The sequence below is a fragment of the Amblyomma mixtum genome, chromosome 3 (genome assembly GCF_055824585.1).
Source record: "Amblyomma mixtum isolate Tamu chromosome 3, ASM5582458v1, whole genome shotgun sequence".
NCBI lineage: Eukaryota > Metazoa > Arthropoda > Arachnida > Ixodida > Ixodidae > Amblyomma > Amblyomma mixtum.
The window spans coordinates 152,071,078-152,085,340 of record NC_143014.1 but is presented as its reverse complement, the minus strand read 5'-3'; the positions used below and the strand labels follow the sequence as shown (position 1 = coordinate 152,085,340).

At 45.0% G+C, this 14,263-nt stretch overlaps 1 protein-coding gene and 1 long non-coding RNA gene across 3 annotated transcripts in view; one reads left to right on the top strand and one right to left on the bottom strand.

Annotated features, from left to right (window-relative positions):
• LOC149352381 (negative elongation factor B-like) overlaps nt 1-7,300 on the bottom strand; it is a 54,968-nt gene extending 47,668 nt beyond the window's left edge. The window contains exon 1 of one of the 2 annotated variants that reach the window (XM_089581541.1): nt 7,002-7,300. Coding sequence is in view for 1 of the 2 variants with exons in the window: in XM_089581540.1 (XP_089437666.1) it covers nt 1,642-1,677 (36 nt within the window). In the remaining variant the exon portion in view is untranslated. Of the gene's footprint in view, nt 1-1,641; nt 2,247-7,001 lie in introns of those variants that run through there. The other variant, XM_089581540.1, reaches the window with a different exon arrangement.
• A 2,286-nt stretch (nt 7,301-9,586) lies between these two features.
• Nucleotides 9,587-12,199, top strand: LOC149352380 (uncharacterized). The gene is made up of 2 exons (XR_016290783.1): nt 9,587-10,925; nt 12,110-12,199. It is a non-coding gene; the product is annotated as an uncharacterized LOC149352380 (long non-coding RNA).
• The last annotated feature ends 2,064 nt before the right edge of the window (nt 12,200-14,263 follow it).

The window sequence follows — 14,263 nt, the reverse complement described above, 5'->3', positions numbered from 1 at the left end:
TGCTGATGCACTAAAATGATATTTTTGAAAGACAGCTACAGTTTGTTACATGTTAAGGAAAAGAGTGCTCGCTGTACCATGCAAAATGCGAGATCATTCCCTGGTGTGCACACACTGCATCACAAGGAAGTATATTTGGCACCTAAATTGAAATGTGCAGTATAGCGAGCAGTTAGCACCAGGTGCTGTACACAGACACGAGCACAAAATGAACACGCTTATTACCAGGCCCTCTCTGTGCACCCTCCCTATACATAGTGCGAAGACTGCTTTTGAAGCTAAGGTTGGTCACATTGCAAAGAAATAAAGACAGCATGAACATGAGAACTGGACACACAGCACTGACAGAAATCTCGACAGTCAGTGCTGTGTGTCTGGCTCCCGTGTCGTCCCTTTCTGTACAGCGACCAACCTTAACTAGAACAAACAACTTGCCCGAACCCTTGCTTTTGAAGCATTGCATGCAGTAAGTAGCACGCAGTACAATGCACGGACTGAGCCATGTGTGTTATTGTATCAGCAGTAAACCACGTGCAAAAAAAAAATCAACAGCCAATAACTACAGTCGGTAAAGCGAAATTTGAGCACAGCTCTTCACATATTTTAGTTTTGCAGTATGCTGAAGTAAAGAATTCCAGAGAGCCACCTGCCCCAGCGAGAGGCAGTGATAGGTGACATTTGGCCCTGAGCACTTGGCTATCACATACTTTGTATAGACAAGTTCTGTCCCGCCTCATACGAACACCAAAACACTTTCTTGAATATCTTTTTCAATGAAGGCAAATACACTGGCTTACACAAACATCGAAATTACTTGCTATTACATCTTAATAAAGTGTTCAGTGTCACACTATTACGATGCTATATATCAATTTATGCATGCCAGCACATCATCTCTGGCTCAGAAAGATCTGACAAATCTTGCTTTTTGACAGTATGTGGGCACAGAGTCATTGATTGCAAAGACCAAATATGACTATACCAGCAGAACGAGAACTCAGATGATTACCTTAGAACTCATGTGCCTTTGAAAACATGCAGTGAACATGGAAACAATTTTATTTTTAAGGTGCGCCGCCCAGCGTATGCACATGCGTTCAGAGCACTCTTTCTGCGCCATGAAGGACGACTCGGCCCCAAGAGCAGAAGTACACACTGCCAGTGCATTCCAGAACATTTAATTCAGATAGGTACTACATGAGACGTAAGCAACGTATCTATAGCGTTCGCACCGTGCAGCTTTATTGCTTCGCTCTGTCCCGAGCATTTTTCAGTCCACTGAGGTGGTTGCGAGCCACAGGTGGGTTAGTCTTGCGATTATTCTGCCGGCAATTGCTTCTCTCTGTGATCTAGCAGATCTACGCCACCTCGCACCCACAACAGTCGTCAACTGGTACTGTCACTATTCGGTGTCCAGATCAGTCTTGAAGGATCGAAGGCGGGCTGGAAACGACATGCTGCAATGTTCTCCAACCCTTGCATCACGAGAAAGTCAATGTGACGACATATCACAGCCCACGCACTGCATCGTGATGATTATAACAAGAGTTATATGCACAGATATTTTCCAGAATGAACTGGAAACACCCAGATCAGGGACGCCAGTACTGGACGGCGCGGGCTTGCGTCCTGCTCACTCACCTTTAGGGACGCATGGGAGGTAAACACGCATTCCATAGGCGGTCTACTGGTCACAAACAAAAAAGGGGCAAATTTAAAGAACTACACACGCCACAAAGACGAGACACCGACGAATACTTCACTCGCAACAGCCGCCGACCGCGATTCGAACGTACGTAAACAACCGCCATGTTGTTTTTTTTTTCTTATTTGCTAACTGACTGTAGGGGGCGCTGTAAGAGCGCTAGCATCATCATCATCGCGCGTTCCCTCAAAGAAAAGTAAATATAAATAGCCGAAACCAGCAATAAACTAGAAAAAAAAAGCATTAAACGTTAAAAATTGCAACATAAATAAGAAAGTCATTTATGCAGTTGACGAAAATCAACACACTCATTCAAAGGAAACGCCAATAAAATTGATTCATAAAAATAAAACGAAAATATAAATATGCATGTTTTCTTCTCCTTGGTTTTGACTAAAGCTAGGACGTGCGACTATTTTTTGGCAGTTTTCTAAATCGGGTAGCTCAGTGCGACCATAAGAAAATTAAGGCAACAAAACTGAAAACGTAACAGGGGCACTTAAGGGTCAACATTGCATCGTCAACAATATGTACGCATTCTCTCGTGTTGCTCATCCCAAGCTTATTAATTGAATGCATGTCAATTTGCTGTTTCAAAGCAGAACGGTCTTCTATCATTGTAGCGGATTGAACCGAACCAAATGTACTGTCATGAACAAAGCGGTCACATAACTTTCACTTATGCAGCTCAAACTCACATTATTTATTATTTGAGTGTAGTTTTAATGACATGAAACCACAAGTACCATTATAAAAGGTATTTTTCATCAGAGCACTTCGGATGGACTAGAAGCCTTACTCCCAACAGTGTACAATAAAGCCATTCACACAAATCATGTTGGCAGCAATGCTGAAACTGTGTGCGTCCACCTTACTTGAAACTGCAACGGATGCAAGACAGACAAAATTTTACCATTCAAAATCATAATGTGCCGAGATATTGCTGCAATCTTGAACGTAACCACGCTTGCCATTACAATCAAAATGACTCAACAGCACATGCAAACATGAGAATTTTTTCTTCACAGACATTTTGACACTACATTTAGTTCACTATTTATGCAACTTCCGTTTATTTACACGATGGACACAAATATTCACATGCACGTCAGTCTTAGCATGAGTGCCATGCGTACATAATTGTCGATATGCACCCCGTCACACATTGTGCATTTGCACATAAAAATACTCATGAAAACTCAACAAGTGCTCAGCAATTACTGCAGCTTAAATGGTAAAGCACACAGAACACGTCAAAGTTATGGTATGGTATAGAATATGGGGTTTAACGTCCGAAGGCAACATGGGTTATGAGGAACGCCATAGTGCAGCGCTACGGATTAATTTTGACCACATGGGGCTCTTTATCGAGCACTGATGTCACTCAGTACACAGGCGCCTAGCATTTCGCCTCCACTGATAGGCAGCTGCCGCAACTGGGATCGAACCCGTCCTTGGGAACAGCAGCGGGCACCCTAACCACTCAGCTATTGCGGCGGGGCAATGGCTAACCACATTATAAGCAACCAAAAGTCCAGGTCTCTGCTTTATGTCTTACATGTTGCCTAGGTATCGTCTACTTTTACTGTATCTGCAATCTAAAAATTAACGATAGACAACTTCCCCACTCCATCTAAATTACTATTATTGTCCCATGCCCTTCTTGGTTTGCTACACACTTTTTTTTTTTTTATTCGAGTAGTCTGCCGTGAGGCATAAGTTGAGAAAAGGGGGAGTGGAATGTAGGTTACAGAAAGTTAGAAGAAGGAGTGGAGACCAGTTTCGGCGAGGTACTCGCATAGGCTGCTGGTGAAGTGATTGTCCATAGTCCACTTCACATAGTCCCCGTCGCGGTTCCACCACAGGCCGACCTGATAATTTTTGGCTAGTTTTATCAAGGTGTCATACAAGTGTAACAGCTGCCACAGTATGAATTGTGGATTCTAAGAGAAAAAAGAACTCACAAATTTTGCACTAATTTGAACAAAAATATTCAGCCAATATATGCACAACAGGCATACACCAATAACATTTCTACCGCAAAACCGTGAACCCACCGTACCGAGGGCCAGTAATAGAAAATCACTGGCCGCCGCAGTGCCTCAGAGGTTATGGTGCTTGGCTGCTGACCTGAAAGACGTGGGTTTGATCCCGGCTGTGGCGGTCGCATTTCGATGGAGGCAAAATTCTATAGACCCCTACAAAAATTCTATTAGTCACCCCTTGTCGTGCTAATATGCAGGTACCAATTATTTCTGTAACATACCTCTTATCATTTCTGTAATACCCATTACTAGGTCTTCAAGAAAATAATAACCTGAAATGTAGCAAAGAGCTGATGGCTGTCTTTTCATAGAACATTCTTCACAGCAGCTCTGCTTCTGAAAGGAGCACCTCATTCTTTGTGGACTCAACTAGTTTTCTTCTATTTTAATCACCATGAGGTCAGAGTACTCCAGTAACACTCTGACTCCTGATATGCTACACTCTAGTGAGCCAGTTTCACAACTCATAAAAGAATGATGAACTCAAAGGTCTGCCACAAACATGTCATGGGCTACATCTTTAATGGAGTAGAGAAACCAAATTTTTGGATGCACATTTCTCTTTACGCTGATGCACTAGGCAATGCTATACACAAGCCACCATGTGGATTTTAACTTTGTCAGCTAAATAATTTACAATTTAATTTTTTTTCTCGTGTCATCTGGTTTCGGTTTTTAACAGCCGAATGACTGCTCTGAAGTCAGATACATGTTCAGGTCACATGAGGCATGCAAAAAGAGATATAATCGCTGCCTGTTCACTTTATGTGACTCCAACTCTTAGACAGGTTTGTGTACGAGTTGATGCAAATAACAGTGAACAAAGCTGCAACAATACTGCTGTCTTTGTATGCCTCACATGACCTGAACACATCCCTGACATCACAGTCGTCGTTCGGTTGTTTAAGCTAAAGCAGTGCGAGAGAAAAAATGCAATTATAAATATATTGCCTCTTGTCACAATCCATGCAGCTGTCTAGTCTTTCTAAAGTACTGCGCATCATTCTAACCAAAAGAAACAACTAAAATTTTGTTGTCTCTACTCCTTTAATACCTACTGGGCCTTGACAATATAAAAAGCACCTAAACATATCAGCGAACTGAGCTGCCAACCTTCAAAAATGTATCCACAAGCTCTTTTCACATTGAGCTTTTAAATATGTTGCCTCATACTCGTGATATACATATGTTCTGACTGTGCACATATACAAAAACAGTAATTCAGGAACCAGCAGACCCACCCATTCAGCAGCATGGCAAGCGAAGAATGAAAATTAGAATGCAGCTAGAAAGAAAAGGCACAGAGCTTTTTCAGACCTTCTAATTTGAATACTTCAAACTTATGTGGCCAACTGTAAATGTTTCCTTACTGAAATCCCACACTCCTTTAGACGTTTGCCATAAACCAGAGAAAAATTTGTCAAAATGCTTCCCTCTAAAAGGAACAACCAAATATAAGCAGACAAGCCATGTTTACATTTCATGCATTTTTAAGCTCTTCACTGTATGCAGAGAAGCATGTCACATGCATGGCGTGTTGATGTTTGGTTTATGCTGCTTCTTAACTTTATATTGAAAGGTCATGGCTACTCTTTTTTTGTGTGTGTGTCCATTGCCCCACAGAGCTGCCATCTATGGAGCAAGCTTATTTGCATTTAAAGGTCGCTTGCCTAGTCACTGCTGACTCCACACAAAACAGATTTTCCCCTCAAAACTGGCAACGTGCAGTAAAAGCAGGCGCGCAATTAATGTGACACCTCATACACTTCGTAATGATGCAGTGGCCTACATAAGGCCAAGCCAGCATGCTATTCATGTATGCGCACAAATTATATTCACTTATACAATGCTAATGTCAAAAAGAAACCCTTCTAGCTACAAATGTTAATGCAGCGCATTACGGCATGCATGGCATCCAACGTCCCTGTACAACATACTTTTACTAATAAGGCTAAAACAGTGCACCCTGCACAAGGATGAAGGAAGATGAGACAACACGCTGCATCTTCCTTATGCAGGTGTGCTGTTTTTGCCTTATTATGTCATACCAACTTGCCTATCAGTCTGTGTTTTTACTAACTGCTGCAGCAGAAAAAACAGCTGTGAAATTTGGAATGCATTCACGGCGTCTAGAAATTGAAGCTCAGAAAATGTAACACACAGAAAGTGCAAGAAACTGATCATCCGGAGTGTTTACGTTTCTCTCTGTGTTGTGTTTTACTTACCCTGCAATAACCCAACATCGTTCCCAAACAAACCCAAGGGCCACTCTGGCTACGCAGATGCTGAAAGCCTAAGTCAAGCCTCCCACTTCATCACAAACCATTACAGAAATGACAGAGCAAGCAAAACAAGTTTCGGCCTTGTCTGGCTTTATTCCAATGCTGAACGTTACAAGAAATACACCAAGAACCACACGTTCTACTTAATGAATATAAACACTTCACCAAATAGATAAAAGAAAAGCGGCTTTCTAGATATTCAAAGGTTCGGTGGTGTGACCATACTACGCCATTTGCTAAACGCCTATCAGCGAAGAAAGCGGCGTACAGTTCATGTGGCACGATGCGTCGAGTTGCGTGAATTAAGTCTCTCCGTGGGCAACGCTACGGCGTCGTACAAAGCAGCTGTGGCCTACCGTGTGCTTTGCACAACATGGGTGTCAACGCGAAGTAATCCATTACAGCTTGGCTAGTTGGTGGGTAGACACTGCAGGCATATCAAACATTATGACGGAAGATGTGTTGTCCTTTCAAAGGCTAGCGTGTATACGTCCATTCCGCCTTCCTTCCGCATTTTAATTTTTTTTTTTAGCATAGCTTGTCGCCGGTGGGCACACATGCAGGACTCCAGGAACATAGCATATATGTACCGCAACTGCCAAATGGCTCGCAGTACCCACCATTTTTATGCATACGAGCTCATCCTATCAGTACGTAGAGGTCAGAATCAGTTACGCGCAACACAAGGAAACATAATTTTCGACACTCATCCAATGCTTCAAACCATTGCCTCCTTCTAGAGGAGGCAATGTTCAAACACGAGATACAATACCGAAAGGTGCCGAAGAGAACTGAAGTGACCTCAAATTCAGTCAAGCACCGCCTTGCTAAACGTCTCTAGGGGCTTCCGATATCATACCACGGCTGGAACAGGTCGCACTGCAAACTTGCATAATAAAGACAACACTAGGGCACTGGGGTACAAGTCCGGACGTTAGCGCGGTCAATATTACTCGTCATTGCACCAACCTTTGATGACTTTCACGGCAGCACTTACTCCACACGTCAATGCACCGCGCGGTAAACAGCCATCGCAGCCATGTCAACAAACCACCGTGGCGTTGGCGATGACAACGATGGTCACCGTGGCAACCGTGGAGACGCCAGCGACCTAGAAACTATGGCTAGGGACGTTTCAAAATTTTGCGACGCCATTTTTACCTAATTTTGCAACAAAAAGTACCCAGAAATGTACCTAAACAAACGCCATTTTGGAATGACGTCATTAAAAGTCACGTGACACGAGGATCGTCTTCCTCCATTTAGCCTTACGCGTAGTAGCAGTAGTAGTGATTTATTCAAAAATAATAATAAAAAGGAAGGAAAAGATTTTTGTTAGCCCCGGCATCTGCCATCGTTGCGGAAGCACTTGAGCTGGGGCAGCGGGAATAAAGGGAGAGCAGCATGGGTGTCCGGAAGGGGGGGCAAGGGGGAGTGGTTGCCCCCCCCCCCCCCTTGGAGTTATGGATATTATTTATGCCCTAGTAGAAAACAATTACAAACCTACCGCCTCCTCCATCCCCGGAAATCGGATCCCCCCCCCTGGAAAAAGTTCTGCGGACGCCCTTGGAGAGCAGGCAGGTTGGAGAATGAAAGAGGTGAGGGGACAGCCAGAAAGGTTAGCGGGGGGAGGAACTATATACAAGTATTCTATTTACAAATTAACATACGTACAGGATATAAAACACGACCGGAGACTCCTTTCAGTCCAGGACTCCAGTAGCTTCCGCCGACGCGGCGATCTTCTTACGGAGTTCTCGTAAAATTGCTCCTGCTTGATCTCTTCACAGCGTAATACGGGCGGAGGGCTGGCTTCTTCACCGCGGTCGTCCTCCAACGCTGCGTCTCGGCCGCTGACACTCGCTTTCTCAGCTGACCTCTGCTCAAACTTGTTCCCTTTATGTCGCACAAAGCCGGCAGGGGCACCTCAAAAATGGTCGCTAAACCACAGACTCTTTTCTTCCATCTTGTGGACAGTCCCGAGTATACCAGGCAGCGTAGCGTAGGGGAGGTAGCGTTGTATCCGCTTCACCCAGCGCTCTTGACCAAGGGCCCAGGACCGGATTTCAAAGCCCAGCTTCGCCACCGCCTATCGGGCCTCGAACGCAGACCGCCCAACGTCACCCTGTACAGCCTCGTTGAGTGTCGATCGGTGGGCGCCTAGCGCTTGTCCGCCCACCTCCCGTTGCCCGCCGCTCTAAGAACTCCCGGGTTGAAGACGACAGACATAGTAACCATTGCCAAAAGTGAGTCCAAGTACCATTACCGCCTTCCACAGGCCTCAAACCACTTCCATGCGGCTGAAAGCCAACAACGCACGTGCCCTATGTACCCGTTGGCCTCTCAGCGCCCTCTCCCATATCCGCTTTTCATGCACGACGAGGTTGTCTCCGCTCGTGGTGAGCTGCACGCCAAGGTAGCGATACGAAGACACTGATGGGATCACCTTGTCCTGCACTGTAAGTGATTTCCCATCGTCTTGTGTCTCAGAGGGTCCCCAGGTCATTACAGCACTCTTTCGGGCGCTGAACCGGAGTTCCATATGTCCGGTTCGCAGGCTGCACACGTCTGGGACCTTTGCAATCCTTCCTTCGAGTCCGCCACCAGCCCTATAACGTCGGTGTACAGCAGCGCAGGGAGCTTTTGGAACTGGACCTCACCTTCAACCATACGTGACAGATCGAAATCTGCTCCGCATGTCTCCAGGTCGCACTCCAGGTCGCTTATTATCAGCATGAACAGAAGCGGGAACAGAGGGCATCCCTGCTTCCGACCGCGTTCTATTGCTATCGGCTCTGAATGAAGGCCCTGCCACTCCACCACCACTGACGCCGCCGTTTATAACGCCCTGGGCCAGTCTACTACTGCCGTGGGTAGGCCTATTTCGACCAGTTTCTGCTAAAGCGTGGCATGGTTAACTCCATCGTAAGCCTTCTCTATGCCGAGAAAAGCTGCCCATAGTGGTCGTCCTTGTTTCTCTGCTATTTCCACGCAATGCACCAACACAAACAGATTGTCTTCCAGTCAACGCACGCCCTGTGCGAAAGCCGTTCTCTAGTTCATTCAATATTACCGACAGTTCCGTCCAAGCTTGAATTCGACGATGTAGGAATTGATCCATATTGCAGCGAAGAAGAACACACACACGGAGAAGAAACACGCAAAATAACAAGGAAGATTGCAGCGTTCATCCGTGTTTTTTTTTTTTGCGTGTTTCTGCTCCGTGTGTGTGTTCTTCTTCGCTGCCATATGGATCAAGAATGTTACCAACTTGCCCAAAAACGGGTTTTACTCAAGTAGATGTAGGAATTGGGCAAAAACCCTGTAGAGCCCTGGGGTCACTGTGATTGGCCTGTAGAATGCACTGTCGCTTCGGTCGCCAGTTCCTTTGTACAAAAAAAAAAAAACATTTGACCTACTTGCCAGTCCTTGGGCACATCACCTGAGTGGAGGGTCTCACTGAAGGCCCCTCGCAGAGCCTCTCCTTGTTTTGGCCACATTTTCTTGAGGAGGGTCGCATGGAAGTCGTCCATAGGCGCCGCTGTGTTCCCTTAAGGCGGCGGTACCACGCTAGCGGCGGTCAGCAGCCGTTTTTCGTCATGTTTGTGTGAGCGGTGTGGCTCATCCGTTTGCGCTAGAGAAATGATATTGAGCGCATTGTAAAGATAATTGTATCTTCTTTGCGATGGTATGTGTCGCTAAAAGCTATTCACGTTAGTATGATAGCAGTGAGCAAAAGAGCGAGGGGCATAAAACGATATTTTTGCTCGACTTGCCTGCGTTGGATTTGCTGTTGACGAAAACTACTGCTCCGAAAAGAAAACTGCTTCTGCAGCTTTTAGATTAAGTGTGACTCGAGGACCTTACAGGCAATTTATTGAGTTATATTGGGTGGTTATTTAGAACTGGTGCCATAAAAAAGTGTGAAATTTAAAAGAATGGCGCATTAATAACTCCTAGTCCAGTTCATAAATCACAAACATATTTAGCAGGATTGTAGATAGTATCCATGTTGTTAATTCTTGAAAATTTCATTGAGCTACATGTCATAATTTTTTAGTTTTCATTGTTCAAAGTTGGTCGTAACCTAGAAACTGCGCTTTTTTGATCTGAGTTTTAGAAGCAAGTAAACGTCGTATAGGGAACAAATTTTGCACGCGAAATATTTAGGAAATATTCAAGGATCTGCTCAAGGCCGAATTTCGCTATTGCAAACAGAACGGTATTACTGCGCCATTCAATTGCGCTATTTTTTGGTGCGCCGTAACCTCCGCAAAATACATCCAGCGCGAAAGATCACTGTTATATTCCAGGCTTTTTTGACAGGAACTGAAGTCGCTGGTCTTAAACTACCAGTGATGTAAATTTGGGTATGATAAACGACTCATGTTAGCTCGCACTCGCCCCGTTTGTTGGTCGACGGGGCTGCTGCATTTGAATCTCGCGGGCGTTTTGACTCAACAATGGAGTTCCGCCGGTCAACGACAGTGGCGCTGTCAAACATTTTGAAGCAAGACGTACGAGACAGTAACTATTGGGGTTTACTGAAACGTGTGCGCAGCGCCTCCCCTGTGTGTGTGACGCCCGCAACTCTCGCCCCGGTACTCTGTACCGGTACGGACGACTGACTACGCTGAAGCCTGTCCTGCCTTTCGGTCGCTTCTTCGGCTGCTCCGCAGGCTGTCATCGGCGTATCGTGCTGATTTGCTTGTTGGTGTTTTTTTTTACTGTGCTTTTGTATTTATGTGCAGCGCCGTTTTTTATCACGTTATCTTGCCAGTTTTTTTGTGTGTAAAAGTGTCAAATGGGGAATCGGCGGCGATACCTTCAGCGCAAAAGGTCGACGATGACAAAGCTTCGTACGCGCATGGCTGATGTCAGGGCCAAACGCAGGTGAGCCATTCGGACCGCAATTTTGTTATTAGAATCTGCATTGAAGTCCCAACTGTACCTGTGTCGCGTGCGTGAGCTACCTCGTAGTGTGTGTTATCGAGTGCGGTTTTTCATGAACGCGTGTGCAAGATTACCAGTGTCACGGCACTGTGACATTTCGTAAGGCGCCTAGTCGTTTGCTCTTTTGCAACAATATAGTTTTTCTTTCCGCCCTCCTGTTATGGCCTCGTAGGTGAGTATATGTGAGGTAAAATCATTATAGAGGGTATTTTTGCTATAAACTTATCACTTGTTTCATACAAATGCTTGAAAGCTACACAGCCCTCCTTGAGTTGGGTGTTTTCCTTAGCTGAAAAGGCGCTGAAGCACATTTGTGGATGAATGCACTCTAAATATGCTTGTAATTGATTTCCAAATGTAACCGTTGAGATCCCTGCTATATGAAACATGAAACAGTGTGTTTTCATTTCTTTCCGCTTTATATTTTCAAAAATGTGGGGCTTTTATATGTCCGTTGCAACGGCACTGTTGAGTTGTTTCTTTTTCCCAAGTATAGCTTAGTTGGACATGCTGTACTTCTTATGCCTGCTCCTTTCTTCTGTTCTATAGCTGCGTCTTTTCTTTTGCTACTAGCCCGCTTGTGGCGTTCACTTTCCTTGGAAGCACAGTATCAATATACACTTTCAAGGGATATTCAACCTCACAGCTCACATTTTTCTGCTTGTGTGTAATGGATACAGCCTTCTGCTGGTAAGCTTTTTCTTCGTGAACTGCTGGTGACATCAAAACAAGCAGTGTATCATTGTTCCAGCAGCTTTGTATCACCCTGTATGGCGTAAGCAGAATATGTTTCTATCGTGCTCAGCAGGCTTTTATCCTAACATATCTGCTCTCATTGTTACAGTGGCAGCAAATTACTTAGATGTATGTAAGGACTTTTCAGTCCACTTGCTATGTTTATGCACATATTTTCTTTCCTTTTCCGTTACTGCCCTCACATTTTTGTATGACGGGAGGTAAGCATATGTGTTTGTGTGTTACTGAAACACTAAGTCAATGGAAAGTAACTGCAATGGTTGAGCAGTAAAGAACAAGCTAATACCCACTTTTGAGCACTGACATTTCCTGTCACTTCCTGAAAATAGACTCACATATGACATTGGTATGGTCTTGTTTGCTTGCAGGCTGCCACCATGATGTGTGGGGGAGTTGTGCAAGGCATCTGAACGTGCTTAGCAGATGTTGCAATAAAATGGTCCTGTTTTTATAAGGAACATGCGTTTGTCTTTTGAAAATGCACATCAATGGAAGTGAATGAAGCCTTCTGCTTCTGCCTCTACCAGTGGCGAAGTGCATGTGTGGACAGTGCGATTTCACTAGCATTGTAGTGGCAAAGCATGCCCCCAAAATTGTATGTCAATCACACACTGCAAGAAAAAAAGAATGCACGGATAACATTCTTGAAAGGTATATGGGAGCGTAGCTGGTGATATGCATGCGCGCAATGCAGCAAAAACAATGCCAGCATCTCTTGCCATTGTTTGCACTGCATGAAATACCAGTACTTTCCCTCAGCGGTGTGCAAACCACGGATACCGAAATCGTTAGGAATGCAATCAGTTGTCAGTCTCGGCTACAGGGTATTATGATTCAAAACTAGCTCTTGTAAATGGCGGTTTCCGGAAGAGCTGCTCCACAATAGTACAGCGACATTTGCTGCGCATGGCGCTGCACGATTGCGCGTGTAGTGTCTAGATAGGAGTAGGTGAGTTGCATAAATATGGAAGTCTGCTATGGTGGGCTTGCTGCTCGCACCGCTGGCACTTGCCACGTGCCAGCGCAAGTGCCAATCTGCTCGCGGGTGCTCAAAAGCGGTGGTGTCCCTCATTGTTAGTCGTGGCTGGAATTCCGCTCCGGTCAAGAATGGAGAAAATTGTGCTGCGGGCGTGCGGGGCAGCTTGGTGTATGCGAGTGAGAGGGGAGCTTGCGGAGCGGGCGAGCGTAGTGTATGTGTGTGTGAGAGAGAGAGAGCGCGGTCGCCCTCTCCCGAAGTGCGCGCCTCACGTGTCAGGTCGCCGGCAACTTTCGCGGTCCTTCCCACTGGCTGTATCGCCTCGCGTAATGGAAATACAAGCAGGAGGGAAGGTTTTCCCTCTCTCTCTACCCTTTGTTTTCCCCTTCACTGTCATCTCGCTTTCCATTTTCATCCCCCAGCCCCAGCTCAGGTGCTTCTAGACATGATAGCAGATGCCGGCGCTGGCAAGAATCCTTTTACCTTCTTTTTCATTTACAATAAAAGCCACTTACTACTACTACTCAGCATAGTTCCGTGAACACGAGGGGCCGAGAGCTTCTGGTGAAATTTATTGGAAACCGGTATGAAGTCCTTTGGCTGGGTGGTCTGTGGATGACATTGGTGAAAACATTTTGTCTAAGAGCTATTTTTCAGCAGATTTCGAAGCCCTCTCAGCAAAACCATCAAGGACTTCGGGATAATTCAGCAAGGTTATGTGGGAAGCAGGTTTTACATCGCGAATTCTTTTTGACCTGGTTTACAAAGCGGGGAACATAATATGACGTTAGTGTCGATCCGTATTCACAAATTAGAAGAAAGACCATAAATATTTTCAAAATGGTGCTCGTCTACCTGATAAACATTTACGACCAGATTTTCATTAGCGTGGTTATGAAAAAACCCTAATTGGAAGGGTCCGGAACTCTACATTTTACCAGATCTGACGAACGCTTCAGCCTCTTGCTCAGGACGGTTCCTCATGCTTGTTTACAAAAAAGCATACAGCAGCAGCATGCTTGCATTGTCTTCGCATTCCGGCCTTGAAATAGCATTTGCCACAGCGGTTGCTTTTGTGTGCATGGTCATGAAACGTGAAAAAAATCTGCCATCATTTACACACACATCTATTTTCCTCAATATTTCATGACATTCTAAGATATTACGGGAGTAGGCATTGCTCTGGCTGAATGTAACTTCTAAGTCAAAATGTTTGCTTGCACATGAATGAGCACATATAGCGATGGCTCTGCAAATAAAGTGTTCCCGCATGCGCGGTAATCTCTTCAGCTTCGCATATCTGTTTAGAGGCACTTTATGTTCGCATAAAGATTGTGTTTATTATTATTAGCGCAAAACGTAACAAAACCCCATTGTATTGGCCTCGAATTTCAAGTTGATTCACTTAGGACACACACTTTCTGTCACTTCCCCATGGAGGTAGTTTTCATTGACAACCTGCTCCACTGAGTGCACGTGATCAATTAGCAATTTTCGCTCCTTCAAGTTGACAGAAAAAAAAAATGTTTTCACTATTTTCTGGGAC